General features: G+C 40.9%; 1 protein-coding gene across 1 annotated transcript; it reads left to right on the plus strand.

Annotated features, from left to right (window-relative positions):
• The first annotated feature begins 17,069 nt into the window (after positions 1-17,069).
• On the plus strand, positions 17,070-22,158 carry CBLN2 (cerebellin 2 precursor). The gene is made up of 3 exons (XM_083873658.1): positions 17,070-17,408; positions 19,601-19,720; positions 20,047-22,158. Exons 1-3 carry the CDS (start codon positions 17,088-17,090, stop codon positions 20,242-20,244), a joined length of 639 nt encoding a protein of 212 aa, XP_083729784.1. The 5' UTR covers positions 17,070-17,087; the 3' UTR covers positions 20,245-22,158.
• The last annotated feature ends 936 nt before the right edge of the window (positions 22,159-23,094 follow it).

A 23,094-nucleotide genomic window follows, 5' to 3' on the forward strand; every position in this document is an offset into this window, starting at 1 on the left:
TTCAGATAAATGCAACTATTTCTGTCTATTCCCAAGCATCGTCTCTAGGATCTGAAATTTAAACAGTAAAATTGCTGTGAGATGTTGAGATGCTACCTTTTAAATAACAAAAGGATTTAAGCATCTTTTTAGAGAATGACAAAACTATTTTCATGACATTTCCTTTGTACTATCTTTACAAAATACTGACACAGTAGAACTGAAGCCATATGGTGTTATGTACTTGGCTGGGGTGGAGGGATGTTTAGAAACAAAATTAAGTGTCAGAGACAGAAGTGCTCCAGAAACTGAAAGAAGAATATGTCACCGTCTACATCAGAATGGCTACAGTTTCCTCTGCAACCAATGTTTTTGCAGGTTTTACTCATACTTGTGCCCAAGTTAACATTCTCAGTCTGATGTGTAAGTTTCAAAGTGCACTAATCCCCAAGATCCCCTCTTGAAGAATAGTAGAGAGGGTGTGTAGCCACAGACAGGTCAGGTCAGCTAAGCCACCAAATCACATTAACCTGCCAGCGATGGTGTCCTCCAGAGTCTCACTGAAGCTGCACCACACAAGCATTTAAAGTTTGACTGGACATACTTGCAATGCTCCTGTCATTGATACAGGTTGTGATGTGTTGCTTTTGAAGCTGGGGAGACACATTAATAAATATGCAATAGGTATCTAATTGCTTCTGCTCTTGAATGCAGAGAATCTCAGAACATGTTTCCAGTTTGTATTCTAGATTGTTGGATTTTTTTTTTTTTTTTTTTTTGTCACCTTCTGAAGGACTTCTAATGTCACCGTAGTCTAATGAGATTAGGAATAATATTATGAGGAAGTTCAAATGTTATTACCTCCCACAGAAAGAAAGTTTCTGGTCCTGAGAGTCATCTTTATTACTAGCACAATTCTAAAGAAGAATGTTTTAAAGCTTAATTATCATCAAAGGAGTCTCTATATTCCTGTCTTTATCTGGAAAGATTCCTTCTAACTTCTTAATTGTAGTAAGGAATTTGCTTAAGCTGTACTAGAAATCTAAATAACTTTTTAATTTTTAACAGCCATTTATATGACATAAACCACTTCTATACAGAAGACATAATGTACTGCCTAGTCTTCTTTCAAAATTAAACTGTTAAAGACTGTCACTCACATACCTTTTAAAAATATTTTGATTACAAAGTTCTTCATTAGTTCTTTCAAAATAGTCTTTACTATATTGGCAGAAGTTTAAACTTGTTACTCACTGGACCTAAGGGACTCAGAAAAAGGAAAGACCTCTATGTATTTTATTAAAATTTTAAGTGTAGGACAAGTTTATTAGTGCTAAAATGAGAATTCTAAAGTTTGATTTTCCTAACCATATTGTCCAGTGGAAAAAGTAAAACACAGCATAACCAAAGAACAGAAAAACCCAAACTGAACTTTGGCATACTACTTGAGGCACTTTATTATCCCAAAGTGCAAAATGGGCTTGCTTTTTATGAGACTTGATGTAAATGTAAAGTATCAAAGCTCCAAACAGGAGATTAGAACAGTGTTTTTTTTTACCATGGGTGTCTTTTTTACTGTTGGCAAATTTGCCTGAACATCTGAAGTCACAAAAGAGAAAAAAGTCAAATTAACCTCTGACTCATAGTCCTACAAGACCTATGCCTCAAACTCTATATTCAAACTATTTGTATGAGTACTAAAGCATTTTTGAGGTAATCAGAAGCTATGGGGAAGGGAGTATTAAAATATTAATTACATATTTGTGAAAGACATTTAATATATGTTTAGACTAACATAATTAAAATTGTTTGAAATTATAAATAGCCGTTCAGAGACCAGAAGAACCTAAGTCCGACCAGGGAAAATTAAAATTTGAAACATACACATGCTTTTTGATGTTTTCAATGGGTATGTCAGTCTCAGATACTCTGTCCTGTGTTTTGAGAAGCTTAAGCACATAACCTAAACAGAAATTCGGGATTTTAATAAGAGATTTTTATTATGTTCTTGTAGTACAAATGATAGTGTTTATCACTGATATTGATTTCAGATAAGAAGCTGATCAATATGAGAATGTGTAGCTCATTTATACTTTTGAATTTTACTTTTGCTCTATTTGCTTCAAATAAAAAAAATGTTATTCCTGTAAATCCAGTTGTTATTTATTCATTAAAAGAAACACCACAACTCAATCCACTTCAATACAAGTACTCTGATCCTTCATATAGCAAGGTTAAAATAAGCACATTTAAGTACTTTATTTCCATCTCCATCTCCATTGTTTAACCTGATTAACTTCAGTGACCTAGTTCCTCATTTGTTTGGGACCAGTGTGTTAAAATTCAGATTTTAGTAATCTGGTTTACTCCTGGAGTTGGTACCTCTTCAAGTCAGGCTAATGACTTCACTTTAAGATATTTGCAGGAAATGTTGCTGATACTTAAATCTTAGTAGAATCATATTCAGAAGAATGATCTTTCCAGCTCTTAGGCTGTCAACTGGTACTTTCACAAGCATTTAAATCACCTCTTAATTCAGGGTTATCAGCTCTTTTTTGTTCAGAAGGCAGCATCTCTTGATACAAAGGCCAGCATACATGGAGGAGAGAATGTATCTTTTAAAAAGAAAAAGCATAAATACAATGCAGGCAAACACACCTGACCTAGAATTTGGAAAAAAAAATGTATTTTCCCTACCTTATTTAAAATTGCATTACCTTTCTATTCTCCTTACAAAAGCTGACAGAATTTTCAACAGCAGATACATTCATTTTTGCATGGCTACCATCCTCTCATACCTATGCAAGAAGTATAGGCAAACCTAAACCTAATACACACCCAATCCACAGTATTAAGTACTGCAAAACTCTGCATATATCTGTAACTAAATACTTTTTTATCTGTATCTTATTTAGTTTCCACAATATCACTTTTGTCCTAAATTGCAGTAAGTCGTCATCATAATTGTTCATTTTGCTTTCTCTTTTCTCACTTTTGGTTTTTGAGAACCCCAGATATTCCAGCTACTTACTGTGTATGCACATATAAAATTATATTATAGAATATACAGAAAAAGGCAGTTCTCTGCAATGTGGTTATTCATGTAAAGTATCTAACTTTAGGGGAAAAAATTCTTTTATCTTTAACTCATTTTACCTGCAGAAATGCATTTGAGTAGTTAATACTATGGAATAGTCCTCTATTGTAAACATTTCCTCTGAAAAAGGGACCATATTTTTCTGCTTCATCTGAAATGTGTTTTTAGGAAAATGAGTTCTGCAGAGGAAAAAGATACCCTCTTTACACTGGAAAGAGATGGAGAAAGCTATTTTAAGATGGCTGACTTCAGCCTGAAAGCTACCTAAGAGAATCTAAGTGGAGACCAAGAAGTGATAATGATTCCTTTGTACATGAGGCAGCTCTGGGTTTGAAGATCATAGAATCACAGAATGGTTTGGGTTGGAAGGGACCTTTGTAGTCATCTAGTCCAAATCCCAAGATGACAATAATCCTCCGAATTGGTTGAAACTCCATGATTAGTCTATTGAAATATCCAGTCATCCATTTCTCTGAAACATCCATTAGGCCTTAGGAGAATGACAATACTTAGATTATGTGCTCTGAAGCAAGAAAAACTCTGTGTTACTTGTAACTAGTCACTTGTAAAAGAAATCCTAAAGAGAACCACGGTGGACCAATGTGAGATTTGCATATTAGAAATTCGAGCTTGCACTTTCATTAGCTTTAATTTTTTAGACACTCATCACGACTCTTAAAATTAATTATTACATATGTAAAAATGTGAGGCAATTGGGTGAAGTTTCTAAGGATGAGAAAGAAAAGATGCTTCCATTCCAAACCACTGGAGTGTTTCATTTTTTAAAACGTTACAATTATAGTGAGGGATGTCTTTACTACTCTGAGCTGGGCTTGGATTTAGGTATGAATTATTCAATTAATTTTTCCAGGGGTTTTTTCATCATGTATGTGATACTGGCCAGCTCCAAAGGAGGACTAGAGATTTCAGTAAAATTTTGCGCAAAAATTCAGTAAAACTTTGTGCAATCCACAACTAAACTGGCTTAAATGGAGTGAAATATGCTTCAGCCTTCAGTAAATTTGACAAATTTTCTGAAAGAAAGATAATGTAGTAGGTTTTGATCTAGAAAAGGCTTATTGACATGTCGTCTTTGGAAATCTTATTTTAATGGTCTAAAAAGCTCTAAAAATATCTGAAATTCTGTTTCATTCCAAGTGAAAATTTCAAATGATTGTATAAAAAGGTGTGTTTAACATTTGTATAAATTGTCTGTACACTTATGAGTCAACATTCTTTTTGACAAAACAAAAAAATGTGAACTACTGAAGGAGTGATGATTCAGTGCATAACCAGCTTTCAGAAGACTCTATTTCTAGACTTCTGCATGACCCAAACATATTTGCTGTGTTTTTCTGTTTGTTGGCTTTTTTTTTTTTCTTCAACACAGCCTCTTCCCTTCAACATTCAGTCTATTCTGGATTCTAAAGTACTTAAAAATCTGAAAGAGTGAGATTTTCATGTTCCATCCACTTGAAAGGTACTCAAAAATTTGAAATAAATTTTGCCTTGTAGAGGATCTGAAGGTAAATATTATCACCTGCAATAATTTGTTTAAAAAGCCTAATGTGGTTTTCTGCACAGAACTTGATCTTCAGTATCTTAAAACTCAAATATCAGTATCCTGCTATGGAATTTTATCTCACTGCCAAGGTAGTTAAGCCTGTATAATACACCACTGGAGTTTGTAATGAAATTTCCAGCAGTTGCAAACCTGTCAGAATTATCTGCCTGATGACTTTTTTTCTGCATAGGTGCATGGATCTCCCAAAAGAGAGTCTAATCTATTGGCTGTATGGACCATTAGCTGTATCCATACTCAGGGAACCATGAAGATGAATTTTATCCTTTGTCACAGGCTGCTTTTAAGACAGAAGTAGCAATACTCCATCCACATTGCTTATATAAATAATGCATTATAAATGGCATGAGAAACAGTAAAATTTTAAGGGTAAAACAGATGAATCAATGAAAATGAAATTCAATAAATCTTCCAGGTTTTTTACAGGTATTTTTAATTTCCCATTGTATTGAACAGCTTTTTTTTTTTACTATGAAAAACATAAAAATGCTGAAACCTAGTGCACCCCCAGAAACTCTGCATGAACTACAAAATTATATACAAATATTCTGCTTCTCCAAACCCCAAGACTAACTCTGCAACATGATTTTTCCCAGTATTCTTGTTATATTTGTAGGATGAGCAGTGAAAAGAGATTAGAGGACATCCTACTTTTACTCAAGAATAGTGTGTGTGAGCACACATAGGAAGGGAGGTCTATTTCATAGGGGGTCAGTTGTAGAGTGTGACAATTCAGCCCTCACAGTTTAAGGGTTGTAGTGATGCCAGCTATAGGGATGGATGAAAGGATGGATGGATGGATGGATGGATGGATGGATGGATGGATGGATGATTATAAGCTAGGGCCCAAGGATCCCAAGGAGCTCCAAAATATATCAAAGAGGGTTTTATGTCAAGCGTGAGCAGCCCAACTCCACTCAATCAGCTTTTTAGCTTTCTTCAGTCTACTAAGTTGCTCAATGTTCAGCATGTGATGAACTGATTAACTGAATTAGAACTTAGGCCATAATCTTTTCATCTTTGCATGGCTTTTTATACCAGCCTATTGCTCCTCTTCAGGAAGCCTGCTTCTTGCATATGGACAATGCAGTTAACCAGTTTACATTTTATGTTGATTGCTTAGGAAAATATTGATTGAAGGTGCCATCATGAGTCAGAAAGTTTTTGTTTAGCCTTCTGGTTGAATTGAAATTCCACTGCATATTTCTCTGCTTACTTTTATAAAATGGGAGCACAACAAGAAAATTTACCTTGCTTTTTTTGTTCCCTATGAGAAGTTGTGGCATACTATTAAAGAACATTTATGGCATTCCAAGGTAATTCACCTGATTATAGCTGGGGAAAATCTACAAAAGCAGGATGATGCAAACTGTCAGAATGAAGTATTTGGAGAGAAGATATGACTGGCAGCAATTGTGTTTCAAGAGGAAACAGTGCAAAAATGGACTCAATATTTTCATATTTGAAAATCAATATTCATTTGCATGAATTTCCATATAATTCTAGCCCATGTGTTGGGAAGAAAATAATGGGGGGGAAGTAAAGGAATTATTCTTCAGCCCAAATATCACTGGGAAATACAGTGATATTATAATAACATGTTATTTATAGCATTTACTGTTTGCTCTTACACTAAGCACAAAGCCATCAACTGGATTGTGATTATTCGACTGAGTTCATAATTTCTGCCAGATCAAGAATTATTTCCTTAAAAAGATTGATAGACATACATTAACTTCATTTATGCTGATGTTTCAGCTTGCTTTCGGACAGTTTAAGCTGAATCAATCACTTACATATTGATTTTGGGGCTCATAGTTTGTTAAGTTCTTAAGTTGTTTTCTCAAGATATGGTCCTTCCGAGCTTGTCTCTCTGGCTAGCTCTGCTCTTCAGATATAAATGAGTTCCTTTGGGTCCAGATTTCAGACAGAGACGTGACTTTGCTTGGAATAAAGGAGCAGCTCACACTGGGTGTTACTTAAGAAGGTGTTTATTCAGGGTGTCAGAGCGTGAGAGTGTGAGTATTTTTTCTCTTACCTCCCCTTAAGTACAAGGGAGTTACTGATGGAAATGGGGGAGGGGAGTGATTTAGGGGGGATTGACATTGCCATTTTGGGGCAAAAGGGGTGTGGAGATACCTGAAACTTTGGCTGAGCATCTGGCTTAGCCAGGGCCATCAAATACCGAGGTGTGTCTATAGATAAGATACAATAGGGATACAATACACTGGGACAAGGTACTGAAGAGACATATAATGGGGAGAGCCAGGCCTATTATGTGGGATAACGACAGTGATTAAGGAAAGGGATGGGATTAGGAATGAACCATTACAGGAGCTTAATAACAAAAACCGTACAGAACTTTAGAAAACCCAAAATGCACATTGCAACATCAAGACTGATCTTAAGAGGTGGAATCCCTGACTCCCATCTGTGGCTCACCAGTTTGGCAGTACCATCTTCCAGTGCCCAGCACAGCCAACTGACTTTGCTCAGACTCCAGGCCTAACCAGCAGTGTGCAGTCAAGTCCTTAAATACTGGTAACTAGACTATGTGTGTGTGAAGCAGATTTTAATGTAAGCATGGGTTTAAAACTGGCCTGGAGATAGTGCTTGTGTAGCTTTAAATTTAATGTTAAGTCCTAAATATTGTAAACTACAAACTGTCATAAAGACCTTAGAAAACAGAAAAAAATAAAGGCAACGAGAGAAAAAAAAGAATCTATTTTGTATTACACACACTGCATAGAGAGACACTCCCTTAGATAGATACGTTGTTATCAGTTCTCTTGCATGAGAAACCCTGCCCATTGTTATCACAGAATCACAGGATCCCAGAATGGCTTGGACTGGAAAGGACTTTAATGACCACCTAATTCCAGACCCACCCTGCTATAGACAGGGACAGCTTTCACTATCCCAGTGTTCTCAGAGCCCTGCCCAACCTGGCCTCGAACACTCACAGGGATGAGGCATCCACAGCTTCTCTGGACAGCCTGTTCCAGTGCCTCATCATCCCCACAGTAACGAATTTCTTCCTTATGTCTAACATAAACCTGTCCTTTTTCAGCTTACATTCATTGCCCCTATCCCCTTTTGGTGGAAAGATCTACACAGATAAAACACCACAGCTTAAAAAGATAAGTAGCTTAAAAACATCTGTTATTGGCACATACACTGTTTAATCAGAGCTGTAAAAGATATCAAGGAATTTTCCTTGGTCTTGAGAAGGGACAGTTAGAGAGATGCCAGATGCTTTGTGGCCGTTGCAAATCCCACCTCCAGAATCTGTTTCTGCCTTTTACCAGAACAGAACTGACACTGAAACGTGTGTCTGTGGCACAACAGCCTCCACAGAGCTGCACTAAAATCCTTTGTGTCACCACAATGACAAAACACAATAAAGTAATAATGATACTGATTTGAAAGCATCACAAGCACAAAGTCATGAAAAGAAATGCTATGAAATGCTTTTGGTATTTTTTGCCTCCTGTGCTGTGGCTCCAGGCCTACAAAGGTTTATGTACATAAAGAGCAAAGCACAGTGGGACTACTCACGAGCCTCAAGTAAAATACAAGCTTAGTCTTTGTAGGCCTGAGACTTTCAGTTCAGGCTCTCTGCACATTAATTTCTCTAATACATATATAGTGTATATGTATGTATATATATGTATATGTATGTATGTATATATGTATATGTATGTGTATATATATATGTATATATAAACAGCTATGCAAAGGAATCATTTGCAATGTGAATTTGATTTTATTTTTACAACACATATTATTCCTGTATTTGGCAAAGGTGTATCAGAGCTCTGGCTCATCATTTATTTTAAATTGGATTTGGTGTCATGCAGTCCAATGCAATGAAAAAGCTTCAGATGTGAAATCCCTTGTGAAGGCCCCAGTATTAGAATTGGAAATGCTATGTCTGCCTCAAAGTCCCTAATGCAAATGTCTGAAATTTAGTACATTTTGTTTCTATACTGAATGTTTAAAGTTTTCCCTGGAAGGAAGAATACAAGGTGATGGGAATGACTGCCTCTCTGTCATCTCTTCGTCTGTGCCTTCAGGCACCACTATTTTTCTATGCAGTCGCATGCAATAGAGCATGTTGGGTGTTCAGTGTTTGGGACAGGTGTGGATCAGGCTATATGAGGGTTTACAGTGAAAGATTACCTGTGTCTTCTACCCTGAGAATTCTGGCTATATCAAGTGATGTGATCAGAGGTGCACGTGGTTTCCCAGAGGTATGGTACAATCATATATAAAGGTCCTTCAAAATAGTGCAACAGCTTTCCATAAACATCTCTCACCTGTTGCAATACTTCCTAGGAGAACAGGGATCGTCTAAACAGTAATATATGCCCAAGGTTCAGTTCAGCATAGAAAATTAATTTTCAATTCTTCTTCCAATGAAGCTGTCAAAAGTAAAATTGACAACTATCCAGGTACTCTTTTCCATACCTTACAGCCCAGACTCATGGGCTTGGCTCTCAAAACCTTTGATATTGACTATGTCAGCTTTGCCTCAGTGCCTTCCCTTCTCTATTCCTGTAAGAATTTAGGCATTAACTGGATTCTGGCTTTGAGCTCCTGATTGTAAGGAGAGATAAATACTATTCAAATGTTCAACAGATAATGTTTCACCTCGTTTCCTACCTGCTTTGGTGAGGACTGGCAGAAGAAGTGACATGTTTTCAGGGACACTCAATTTAGCAGCCATTGAGATGAATGGGGTTGGTCATACCTCATAATGCAAATTTTAAAGGTAGTGAAGAGCTGCCACTGCATGCATTGCCCTGGTTTGTGAGGCTATTGCTTCGGTTATAGAAGCTAAAACCTTCTTTTTGGTAAAAGCCTTAGATTTTGGAAAAGAACCTAATGCCCTACAGATGCACAGTGACTGGATCTGCACTGGCTACAAGTTTATCAGCACTTCCAAAGGATATAAAGATTGCTATTCAGGACTGTTTCAAATGAAGCAAGAACAGAAGTCTCCACAGACCTGAGAAAGCTAAAGCAGTGTGAATTTTTTTTCGTAAGTGGTAGAGCTGAAATCTTCAGCAGCAGAGAGCTGAGACTGAAGTGAGGTGTCTGGAACTCAGATCAAGAATGTGACCTCCTTAGATGGATGTAAATCTTCCTGCATCCTAGACAACATTTCAACAGCCATGGACTACTTTGGATTTTCTCTACACCTTAGATGAAATATCATTTTTGTAGGTTGGGATCAGATTGTAATTGTTCTTTGGATGAGGAACTCCAGTCTTTCCCATTTCAAATAATGGGAGTTCTACAGACAGATCCACAAAAAAATGTATGACAAAAAATCTCTGCAATAGTCTAATTATTGGCGCAAATTTTCTTATGAAGGAAAAGTGAAAAAAAAACCCCAAACAAATAAAAGCTGAAAGAAATACATGAGAGTGGAAACAACAACCAGAAATTTTCCTCATTAATTTCAGGGAGAGAAACTGAGACTCAAATCTTTTGGGTCTCTCAAATGTCATCAGAGTTCTCAGCAGCCATGTGCTGAGTTTGAATTAGCATATAAAAGTGACCAAATACATCTGTTCCAATTCTCTAAAGCCAGAGTCTCTTGGTTGCAACACAGATATATGTATTTCAGAGGAAAAAATAATCTTAAAAGTACTGAACTCAACTGATTTTGCTCCCTATCAGGATGGTCACAGCTCTTTACAGTGGCTAAGATTTCTATAGCAAGTAGCTTTTTTTTGTATTCCTACACTGAGTGTAAAACTTGGAGCAATGAATGAGCCTGTCTGCAGAGCAGTTGCTTTGACAAAATAAAAGGATGACTCTTTATGCAATTTTTTTTAAAAAAATACATTAATGATAGAGTTATAGATTTCCTTCCATGTGTGTCATTAATGAGATGTATGTCTCATTAATGAGACTGTCTTCTATAGTATTGCTTTCAAACCTGATTTGCATTTTGAAATGCTAAACTCTAAATAAAATCATTAATAATGTGATCTTCCATCTATGCCATGTATTTTTATTTCTTTGGATTGTTTTCAGAAATGCCAAAGTCTTCTCTGCTAATACAAATTATCATGAATCATTAAAAACATGTGATTCAGTATAACTTTGTTTTCCAATTAGAACTGGAAGGACTTCTTTGAAATCTAACTGAATGAACAAGTGAAGCAATGAACTAAGTACAGCAGTTGAAGGCTGTGGCATTTCTTTGTTGTATTTCAAAGTCCTGTTTCAAGATTTTCTCTTCTGAAAATAAATAGTCTGCATCTCTTGCATTTCACATTTGTGTGACATTGCATAGCAACATCTCACCTGCAGCAAGAAAATCAATACAAAAATATAGTTTAAGACTGCAAGTTCTTCCCAACTGTCACACGTTATTAACACATAATATCTGCCATGCACCTAATATATACCCCTATAGTATCTTTTATATATATATATATATATATATAAAACATGTTATGTAATATCTGTAAAATACTATAAGATAGATCATTAGATAGATAGATAGATAGATAGATAGATAGATAGATAGATAGATGTACATATATAGATATCTATTAACTTCTTTGAAGTTTATATATACTGGCTATGAGCCCTAAGGGATCTCCTGTAATGAAACTTGTGATCGTGCTATGTTTATAGCAATGTTTTCATTATAAATTTCATGTAAACTCTTCAGTCTCTGAACTCAGTTAAGAGGCTCAGAGAGGCAATATTGGATGGCCACATACATTTTTGCAAGTGAAAGAGAATAAATAAGGTCTTTACTTCTGTTAGCTAGGAGCTACATTTTTAAAAGATGGGGGGTTCATTTATAAGGTCAGGTTGTGAGTTTGTATGAGTGAAAAATGCCCAAAACCTAGACATACAAGCAATGTTCAATGCTACATATAAAAGAAAAAAATAATTATTTGTGCTTGTCAAGCCCAGTGTCTGGCTGTTGTTGTGGTAAATATTTTTCACAAATGCTTTTTCTTTTTTAGACAAAAAATATGCAGTCTTTGGAAGGAACACTGGGTTGCTGTCATCATTTATCTACTTAAAAACTTTGTAAAAAAGGAAACCAGAGAATAGCAGAGATGCTCCACATCACTGTAAAATGCTTGTTCTGAGGATGCACCAAACCTTGAAAACTGAGCACAAGTGTTGAACCTGCAGAACACATTGGTGACTGATGCACATTGTCTGAACATTTATAATTGGTATATATTTAGGGGGGAAAAGTAGTATTTGCACCACTTTTTGTTTGATGATATGACATCTTTGTCTCAAAATTTTCCCAAGCAAATCTGAATGACTTAAAAATGTGTTGGTCAGAGAGGCTGATGACAGAGTCAGAACATGATGTTAAGGTTGTTTTGATATTTTTATATGAACCAAATGTTCTTGAGAAATTACACTTACTTATTTCAATGTGTAAAATCTAATGAAGATATTCCTGAAATTCTATAAGACATGATGTTCTTTATGAGAATGGGTAAATTTCTCCATCCATTCTCCATTTTCCTCACCTTCCAATGAAGGGAAAACCTTTGCACTTGAGAATTGTCACCTGATAAAAACTTACGGTGAATTTTCTTATACAGGGAAAAAGTCTAAATGCCTTAGTTGATGTGTGAGACTCTAAGACTCAGGGACTAGAAATGAAGTTTAAGTATCTTTGTGAATGAATTCTAATTCATTATGTATTTTTTTCTCGATATTGCCTATACTTGAGAATGCTGTGCATGTTATCAACAGAGAGTTATACATTCCCGGCCATAGCTGACAGCTATAGGGTAATAAGCCTTGGAGTCCCGATGGAATAGAGAATTAAACACTGATTTGAATTTACAAAACATTCCTTTAGTCATGCTGATGGCTGAATTTAGCACAAGGATTACTCTCACAGAGGGTGGATATTCCTCAGCTGGTTTACTGACAACTTGTGGTTAATACAGAGGGCACCACTGGGTAGGAACAGAAGACTGCACTTTATCTACCATCAGATTATATTTCAAAGGGGTGGTTGTAAGAAAAAATAATCAGATTTGTTGAATCCCATTTGTTACAATTTACAGTAAAATTGTTTTTTTAAAGGCCAAGTAATCCATGAAGATACAGTTTAACCATTTTAATCTATTTAATAAATGAGGACTCAGAAATCATCACCTCTGCTTATCATGGAAGTGTTTTTGTGTCCCTGCTACAAACTTGTTCTAATATTACAGGTAGATAAAAGAATGTTTCACATTAAATGAACATTGCTTCTTTTTCTGTTTTTGTATTTGTAACATGGATATAATGCAGGCAAATATCTGTGAAATAATTTCAAGAAAAGACATACAGCATTTTCTTTTGGAAAGTAGTGTCCTATTTTGTTTGGCATTATTGTAAATAATGTATGGGAAACACTTGGAACTACTGATCAAAATACCTTTCTGTTGATAGTTAGATTGACTAGATAAGACAAAAAGCTTTTCCCCTTGAAGTTGTTGGATTAAATGAGTTCAAGGTGAGGGCTAACTTAGGAATGGTTCCAAAGAAATAAACTGTTTTATTTCTTGTGTAACTTCCACATCATCAAGTTCAACACATCCCTGGTAGAAATGTTCGTATTCTTGGCTAAGTGATGAAAAATGACATGAACTTGATTACACATCCTTCTTTTCCAACTACAACAAAGTTTTTGAACTCAAGAATGAGAACTTTATCAATAATTTACCTGTTAATTTACTTTAGAAGTTATGCTTTCTGAAGTCACTTCACAACTGAGGTGCATTTTCTGACATTGATAATTGCATATTCTGTATTTTCAGCCTTTCAACTCACACACACAAAAAAAGAAAGATGCTCAAGTAAATCCACTAGCTGCATAGTTCCATGAAGGCTGCAGTTTTACTCCATTAAGGACAATATTTAATTAAAAGTTACACACAGAACTGTTTTCTAATAAACACTGTAAATGTCATATAATTCAATCTTTTATTAGAAGTAAATATTCTATTGTTATTCCTCCTCCCTCTATTCATACTACAATTATTTTTACTTACAGGTCTTTTGTTAGTTACCTATCTAAGAAGAGTTTCTCTATATGTAGGATCCATTTCTTGTACTAAAATAGGCAAGATTTAATCTCTTTTTTTTTTTTTTTTTTCCTGTGTGTGCACATTGGATTTAATGGCTTTTCAGTTCCCTTTAGTTCTTATGCTTATCTTCCTTGAAAGTTGCAGGCAGAACTGATAGCATGCCATCATTCCCTCAGCACTGGGCCTTATGTTCTAAGTCCTATAGAACAAAGTACAAATCCTTTGGCTCTGCTTTCATTCCTCATTCATACAACACTGTCATAATCAATGAGCAGTATGATCTAAAGAGAAATATTAACAGCTCTCTAGTGTGCCAGACACAGGTAGGATTGAGTGTCGATATCTTCTGAAGGAATTTCTGTGTTCCTTTTCTCTGTCTTGCAGAATAGGCGCTGCCCTACAGCCATAGACTTATTCCTGCTCTGATTTCTGATAATTTTAATGCACTACACTTTCCAGCTTTCTATTCTCATCCCTCCCTGCTTGAACTCAGACAAAAAAGACCATTAAACATGAGTATTTCAGGCTTAGCATAAATTTCTCATTTGAAATAAGGAGCTATAGGTTAGGAATTCCCTGCACACTGCTTAGCTGTAATTTCAGGGCATGATTAATTTCTCGGTGCAAATCACCAGGCAGACACCCTCAGGGGTTCCATGCTCCTGCTTAAAGCAGAAGATTGAAAGAGAAGAGTGCTCATTCATAGAAGAGATTGTAATTTTACTGTTGGCATACACCTGCATTTTTTCTCTATATTAGGAGCTACCTCTTAGACGTATACACAGTTTTCTGATAAGTTCCTTTCAGGTGCTGAAGTCAAAGTTTCAGGATCTCTAGGAAAACGCCATATGCGGTGAGAAACCCAGTTTGCAACCGAGACAAATGCATCAAAATGCAACGGTGCTTCTCAGAACCGCATTGCCGGGGCTCTGCCTTGCCCTCTCTCGCATTGCTGATAACCTCTCAGCAGCAGCCCCACGGGCTGAGGAGCGTGAAACATTCACAGCCGGGAACACCTGACGGTACCCTCGGCTGTGGCAGACACCATCGCCGCCGCTCCGCAGGGCAGGGGCCACCCAGGCCCTGCAGGCAGCGACACGGGGCGGCCACTCAGCCCCTGGGCCGGGCGTTCTGCCCTTTGGGAATGTCCCTTCCTCCCCCGCTGCCTCCGCCGCCCGGGTGGGACCCTCCCCGCTCCCCCCGTCCCCGCCGCCCGCGACACCGCCAGGGGGCGCCCCGCCACCGCGCTTGGAGCGGAGCCGCGCCAGGAGCGGGAGCGGGAGCGGGACCTGGATTGGGACAAAGAGTGGGATCCGGAAAGGGAGCGAGACCGGGAGAGGGACAAGGAGTAGGGCTGAGAGCAAGCCCTGGGACGGTAGCGGGCTTGGGAACGGGTTCGGGTCGGGAGCAAGTCCCAGTTCTGAAGTAGGTCAGGGAGCGGGTCTGGGAAGGGGCCAGGAGGCCCCGGGGAAGAAATATTTTAATAAAGGGGGAGCCGCCGCCGAACTCGGGCGCCGAGGTGGGAATGGGGCCCTGCGGGGCGCAGCCTGACGGCCCCGAGTGCCCCGAACAGCGTGTCCTTTTCAGTGATTATTGCTGTCACAATTAAAGTGTGTGAATTCCAAACAGCTCCCAGCGGGTGATGCTGCCCAGTTCACCCGGTGAGCGCCAACGCGACGTGTTGGAACAGGGGCGTCTTGGCACGACGGGTTCAAGTAGAAATAATGGGGGGGGAGGGGGGGGGGGCACGGCTCTTCCCTGCCTGCGGTGACCCCGGAGAGGCCGTCCCAGCGGGAACATCGCGGCTCGTTTGTCGCTGCCGCTCGCCACGTGCCGGGGCGCGGGTCCGGGGCGCCCCGGGGGAGCCGGGCCGGGGCAGGGACCGGGTGCGGCATCGCCCTCGCTCCCGGTGTCCGAATCCCTGCCTGTGCCTGTGCCTGTGCCTGTGCCTGTGCGTGTGTGTGTGTGTGTGCGTGTGCGTGTGCCAGAGAAGAGGGAGGAGGAGGCAGTGGGCTGGTGGTGGTGGCGGCTGGCGGGAGGGGGATGATTATTGGCAATGGGCGGGAGAGAAAGAGGCGACTCCTGTTTCCTTTTCTTTCTGCCAGCGCAAGCTCGGCTCATTTTCTCTAAGCTATACAAGTTCACGGACGAGCTATCCAGCCAGCCCTCCGCTCCCGTCATGGACCTCCCAGGTAAAAAGGCCGTTCTCCTCCCCGCCGGCTGCTCTTTTTTGGAAAATATCATTTTAAATGATAGCAAGGATAAGGAGCGGGGTTAGGGCAGCGGTGGAAATGCCGCTGGGGAAGTGTAAGGGCGCTCTCCTTCTGGAGCGAGATCTGCGGGTGTTCTGGTGAACGGGAAAAACTGAGATGCAACTTCCGAGGGAGAAGCCGGGCGAGGCTTTGGCTCCTGCCGTAGGTGTGCGTGCCGGGCTGGGAGCCGGGATGTACCTGAGCCAGCTGCTTCCTTCGGGCGAGTTTCGGGAGTCGCCGGGGTGGGCAGCAGCAGCGGCGGTAGCCTGGCCCGGGACACAGGAGGTCGGGAAGCACAGATCGGTGCCCGGGCGGGGAGAAGGGCGGCGGCGGCTCCCGGAGCCCGGCCGGGGCAGCGCCGGGCGGGAGAGCGGGGTCCGGGGAGCCCCGGCAGCCCGAGAACTCCACAGACAGCCGGAGCAGCCCCATCGAGGGGAGGGAGGGCGCGATACTTAGAACAAGAATAAAATCTCCTTCCGTGGTGTCTGGGGCGTTAGGAGACGGATACAAACCAGGCTAGCAGATGTAGTGAATAGCGGGGCTGTGGGAAGAAGTGGAGCTGGGTTTGGGAGACCCCATCGGTTGTGGGGAGGGAAAGGGACCGCCCGAGGCGCCCTCAGGATGCTCCGCCGGGGTTTGGGGATGCAATCTGCCCCGCTGCCCCCTCCTCACCCCTCGGAGTACAAGGGCTGAGGGACCCCGGGCTGCTGGGAAAGAGGGAACACCAGGAAGGCAGGTGTCTCCCGGACCTGTTGTACTGGCCGGGGCGCCGGGGCGGGGAGGGGCAGCCCGGCTGGCGGCGCGGTGCCGGCTCCTTCCCTCCCGCCCTCCCTCCCGCTGCCGCGCCTCACCGCGCCTTTCCCCTCGGCAGGCTGCTGCGCGCCGCCCGCCCTCTGAGGAGGCTCCTTCGCCCCGCGCAGAGGAGGAGGAGGCGGAGGAGGACCAGGAGGGTCTGCCCAGCCGCCGTCCCGCCGAGCGCTGGCCGCAGGGCGCCGCGGCGGCAGCAGGAGCGCAGCCCCCTCCGCCTCCCCGCCCGAGGGGCGCCCGCACGTCGGCAGCGATCCATCGGGAGCGGCGGCGGAGCGGCGCGGGGCATGGGGCGGCGGCGGCGGGGGGCGCTGCCGGGGCCGGCGGGCGGCTGCTCCTGCTGCCTGGCGGCGGCGCTGCCGCTGCTGCTGCTGCTGCTGCCCGCCGGGTGCCCGGTGCGGGCGCAGAACGACACGGAGCCCATCGTCCTGGAGGGGAAGTGCCTGGTGGTCTGCGACTCCAGCCCCTCGGCCGACGGCGCCATCACCTCCTCCCTGGGGATCTCGGTGCGCTCGGGCAGCGCCAAGGTGGCCTTCTCGGCCACCCGCAGCACCAACCACGAGCCCTCCGAGATGAGCAACCGCACCATGACCATCTACTTCGACCAGGTCAGCCGCCGCCTGCCTCGCCTCCGCTCCCCCTGCCCCCGGCCCCCGCCTCCCCCCGGCCGCCCGCCTGTTCTCCTGCTGCTCCCGCTCCATCCTTCCATCCCACCCCCCGCTCGATAGCAACTTCGCGCCTCAACTCCCCAGAACGACTTTGGAAAGTTCTTTTAGGTAGCTGCGGGTCTTTCCCAGGGTGGCACACCGGGGTGAACACTCTGGGTTCCTGCCCGGCCGCGATCTCTGGTGCGGAGGAGCTTTAACAGGACAGTCTGTGCCTCGGACTCGGGCGGTGGCGCTTCCAGCCAGGGATTGCCTCCACCAGCCAGGAGCGACCCGGGGGAAGTGTGCGCATCCCTCCTTCGAGGAGAGAGATTTACCGATGAGGAATCGCCGGATCCGGCTGTTGGGAGCGCATTTGGCAATGTCACAGCATCTCTCAGAGGGAGGGAGGGATGAGGAAAGAAGAGGGTGTTTCCCGCCTTACCAGGCGAGGCAAACGGTGTCCCCGGCGGGCAGTAGGGAATGTTGGCCCGCACGGCACACGTCGGGCAGAGCGGGGAAAAGCCCTGAGTTCTTGTCCTGCCCCTGCCTCATCGCATCTCCCGCCTCCCGGAGAGCAAACCCCGGCCATCCACTTTATTTTTTTCCACTGAAATTTCTTTTTTTCCTACCGCTTCTGACTCCTGAAATTGTATTGCAGAGTCAGCTAAAATTAGCACACCAGACTGTTTTCTCTGGGCTTGTTTGTTTGTTGCTTTTTTGGGTTATTTCTTTGTTTTTTTGTTGTTGTTTTTTTTTTTTTTTTTCACCTGTTTGGTTGTCATTTATCTGTCTACCTGTCCCTCCTAATGAGTTTGCACAGCTATTCGTAGCATAAAAGTCTTATAAAATCAGATCAGCAGAGAAAAAAAAAAAACAAAAAAAAAAACCAAAAAAACAACAACAAAACAACAACACAAAAAAAACCCCAACCCCCCAACTTGCTAAATATATAACATATTTTAGATGTTTTACCCGGCAATGTGCAGTTCCTAGGTGTTTTAAGGCGTTTTCTCAGTGCTCCCACAAAAAATTTTTTTTTGTTCCTTTTTTTTTATTATTTTTTTTAACTTTGGCTGTTTGAGAGGAAGGGCTTGAGATTTCGGGGATCGGAGGCGATGGTATCTTTGGTTTCTCCTGTTGGGTATTCCTTCATTAAAGCGGAGTTTTAGGGCTCAGACTGACCGTGACGGGCGTGCCCGGGGGGGGCCCGGCGGAGGAGCCGCCTCAGGCACCGGCCATGGGCATCGCCACCCACCCGCGGGGCCTTCTCCCCCTCCTCCCGTGCCCTTTGAGCCAAATCCTGCTCCTCATCACAAGAGCCCGGACAAGGCTCCAGTGGGTGAGCCAGGGCCAAGTCCCCATTGGATCGGCGGGATCGGAGGGTGCGGCCGCCCTTCTTTGTGCATCTGCCCGAGTGCTCTATTCTTTTTTTATTTTTTTTTTTTTTTTTTTTTTTTTTTTTTTTTTTTTTTAATTTAAAAACAACCTCACCGAAATATATGGAAAAAAATTAAAAGGTTATTGCCGGGAAGGAGGAAGAGGCCCACCCCAGCCGCTGGAGGAGCGTGTGGGCCAGGCGGCTCAGCTCCCCAGAGGGACACAGAGCTGGCAGATGTTGCTGTTGCTGAGCATCCGCTTTCCTCCTTTGCCCCTCTCTGCACTGCAGTTTTAGTTCTACACACTATTAAATTCGAGGCCAGATCTGATTTCTGTAGTATTGTTTAAAAAGCATACATTTTCGTTGTGAGCTAATGACTTTGGGTATTTTTGCCTACCTTTTTTCCCCTCCCTCCTTCCCTCCATTTCACACTCCTCCCCCTCCTCCTTCTGCCACTTTTGCTTTATTGACAGCTCAGTGTGGACATTCACACTTCATCTAACAGGCTTTTGAGATCATTTTCGCGTAACTAAATTGCTTTATTAATTCTGATGCCTTTTAAATGCCTCTGTAACTTGACTCCATTCCCCTGCCATGCACTTTTAATTGTGCTGCAAATACCATTTTGCCTATGCTTTATGTTGGTCATCGAGCTCATGTCAGATTTTTGCTGGTGCTTTTCTAAGGTGGAGTCTGATTTCTCTGATTTCTGTGATTTCTCTGATTTCTCTCTTTCTCTCTCTCTTTTTCTTCGTTCTATTTGTTTACATTCCAGGTATTAGTTAATATTGGCAACCATTTTGATCTTACTTCCAGTATATTTGTAGCACCAAGAAAAGGGATATATAGTTTCAGTTTCCACGTGGTCAAGGTCTATAACAGACAAACCATCCAGGTGGGTTCTAATTTAAAGAAGATGCTCTCTTTCTTTTCCTTTCCTTTTCTTTCCTTTCATTTTCTTTATCTTTTTTTTTATTTTTTTTCTTCAAATGCTCATTTCTAGACTCATATTAAAAAAAATTAAATCAGGAGTTGAAGAATGAGACTGTGGGTTGTTTTTAAAGGGGTCAGTATAAATGACAGAAATCACACATTGCATATTTCCTTAGCTTAATTCAACCTCGATTCTAACCTGTACAAAAGTTTAGTGATGTGCACAGGGGAAAAAAAATCATTGAGAGCTTTGAGAAAACTCAGATTCTATCTCTTTGCACTTTTTAGGTAAGTTTAATGCAAAACGGCTACCCAGTGATTTCAGCTTTTGCAGGAGATCAGGACGTCACCAGAGAAGCAGCCAGCAATGGGGTCTTGCTCCTCATGGAAAGAGAAGACAAAGTGCATCTCAAACTGGAGAGGGGTAACCTCATGGGAGGGTGGAAATATTCAACCTTTTCCGGCTTCTTAGTCTTTCCACTATAAAAGAAGGCCAAATAGGAGACAGATCCATGAGCCGGAGCAAGGATTCAATTGTTAATGACACCCTGAACTTGGCAGCACATGACAATATTTTCAGTCACCCCGTCAGACTGTCACAGTAGAAGAATGATAACCTTCTAAACTCCAACATTTGCTTTGAATATTGACAATTCCTTGGAACCTGCGCCTCTAATTAGTTTTAGACGACAGTGATCTTTAGGAGAAATGAAATTATCGACCTGAGCAATTTGTACCTGTGATTGTAAAGTCAATTTTGGATTTTATTGTTGGGATCATTGACTTTCTTATTCTTTTTATTATTTCCTCTCTTTCATTTTTTCCTCTTTTTCTTTCTCTTGTTGTTGTCCCAATGAAGCAAATAACTCGGACCACAGAATTGCTTTGTCAAAGGCTCACTCCAGAGCCCGACGAATGGAGTGTTCAGCCCAATAAGGTGTTCTTTCCATGCTTTATTTCTTTGTGTTGTATAGCCTTAAGGAAAAAAAGAAAAAAAAAAAAAAAAGAAAAGAAAAAAAAAAAAAGAAAAAAAAAAAAAAGAATGGCTTCAGTCTCAGTCCTGTATTTTTCTGGGGGAGGGGGATTCTGGACATTACTGTGTCAAGAAGTGCTTTATCCAGTGAAGCAAAATTTGCACGATTGGAACCTTATTTGTGTTGTTCGTGTTTTTCATCAACTTTTTCTTTTTCCTGGTTTTTGTTTGTGTGTGCTAAAAATGTAAGCTAGATTGATCAATAAGACAAAACAAAGCACATATATACCCTGTAGCTCAAAGTAAAGCTAACCAGTGAACAATTCTGTCTGCACTTTCCAGCTGATCTTTATAGACCTATTTAGAGAGAGAGAAAGAGAGAGAAAGAGCAAGAGAGCTACATGATCCTTCAATTACAATCTGGAAACTGGTAAAGGAACTGACATTTCTGAATTGTCCTGACATTTCTAGAAGCAACAGTGGAGGCTTTGAATATCTTCTCTGACCATATACCCTAAAATATATCCTTTCTTTACATTACCATATTTTGGGTGCTTTTTTCTGATATTTTATTTGATATATTTGTCCACTAATATTTGAGTACACATTGTGGGAGCACAGAGAGATGGCAGAGCAAATTCGTCCTCTTCCAAATGAAACAAAACCATCTCCACTTGAGCTGTCCGTGGCAAGTATCGGAGGAGCAGACACGAGCATCTTTGACAGCCTTGAGGTGAAGGGCCTCAGGAGAGCAGGAGAGGGGACTCAGAGGATCAACAAATACTCCAGAAGTTGGCACAGGCACCATACATATAATTCACTGTATCTGCTCTTCCCAGCACAAATGGGGTGGACTGACATTGAAACGGAACATTGGGAAAATTATTATCCCAGTCAACGAGAGTTAAAATATCAGGCCAATGTCAATTTTATCCTTTTTCCTCATTTGCAATAAGTAGATATTGTTTCTTCAGTTTTTTAAGTTTATTTTTTTAGTTTGGTTGTGGTTTTGGGATTTTTTTTAAGACAGGTGTACTAGACAATATGCTGTGGAAAACCCTGTTTGAGGACATCCAAGAAGAATGTTTATTTTATAAATTTTTTATCTTCATCTATTTAATTTTAAATTTTTAATTTTGCTATTAATCTTTTAAGAGTGGATGTGCATAAGAATTTATTTCTGTCAAATTTACTCCTCTGCCAGAAGCAAATATAACGGAAAGGCATTTGCAGGAAAGTGGTGGTAACTACATTGTATTTCAAAATTATGGTGGACGTGTCATTTTCATTGTAAATTTATCATTCAAGGGAAAAATTAAAGTAATATATTCTTAAAAAACCCTTATCTGTGTTGCTTATATACCTCAGATGACTTAAGTATAAGCCAATTTAATATTTAATTTTTCTGTGCATTTTCACCATTGATGTGGTTTGTTTACTTTGCCATTTCACTTTGCCAGTTACTTAATGAGTTGATTTCAGGTTGTTGGTTTTTTAATGGGTTGCATTTTCTGGTTCCTCTGTGCTTTGGCATGACTGCAATGTTTCTAGTTGCAAAATATCACAGGGCTAAGTTTAAGTACATGAAATAAAACCTGAGTCAGCAGCAACCTTTTTCTATTAAAATTCAATACATATACTTGTCTTAATGGTAGACATTGTAAAACTACTTTTTGTGTTTACAACTAAATCGTGTCAATCAAGGAAACAGAAACTTAGGTGGATTAAAGCTCCCAAATTTTTTAGTTTCTACTATATTTTAATTTAAAATAAAAATACTCAGTCAAAATAATTTAAAATAAGAATTACTCAGGTTTGGGTTTTTTGTTGTATTTGTTTGTTTGTTTGTTTTTTGTTTGTTTTAATTCTGCCTACAATAATCACCTTTTTTTTTAGTTTGTTTGGCTTGATTAAGGCAATGACATCTTAGTTCCGGCTCTCTCCTAAGCTAAATGAGGCCAATGACAATGTTTTCCTTAGACCTATACTTAGAAGTTTCTTAGGCCATTGAAGCTGAATAATCTGAGTATCTCACTTTTCTATTGAAGCTCAGTAGTCTTGACCATACTTCTTTTATAAATATGTTTATATGATAACCAATCTTCTGAATTTAAAGAAGGTAGCTCATATAATGCCACTTTCCCTCTGCTACTCTTGTGTCCTTTGTGCTAAGCTACAAAGACTCTTATATAAACAGTTAAAATAAATGGAAAACGTGGAGTAAATTCTTATTGTACACTAATTGCAATCATGATCCTTTTTTTTTTTTCTTTCATGTTCTTTACAATATTTATTACCTTTTCCCTTTTAATTTTTCATCTGGGTTTTAGAACGTGCAATCTACTCGCTATTGGAAATGGCAG

Source organism: Zosterops lateralis (assembly GCF_965231275.1).
Source record: "Zosterops lateralis genome assembly, chromosome: 1".
NCBI lineage: Eukaryota > Metazoa > Chordata > Aves > Passeriformes > Zosteropidae > Zosterops > Zosterops lateralis.

Coding starts and splice junctions, on each gene's coding strand:
- CBLN2 (XM_083873658.1), top strand. CDS start 17,088: ATGGGGCGGCGGCGGCGGGGGGCGCTGCCGGGGCCGGCGGGCGGCTGC. Junction 17,409..19,600: donor TGACCATCTACTTCGACCAG/GTCAGCCGCCGC, acceptor TTTACATTCCAG/GTATTAGTTAATATTGGCAA. Junction 19,721..20,046: donor ATAACAGACAAACCATCCAG/GTGGGTTCTAAT, acceptor TGCACTTTTTAG/GTAAGTTTAATGCAAAACGG.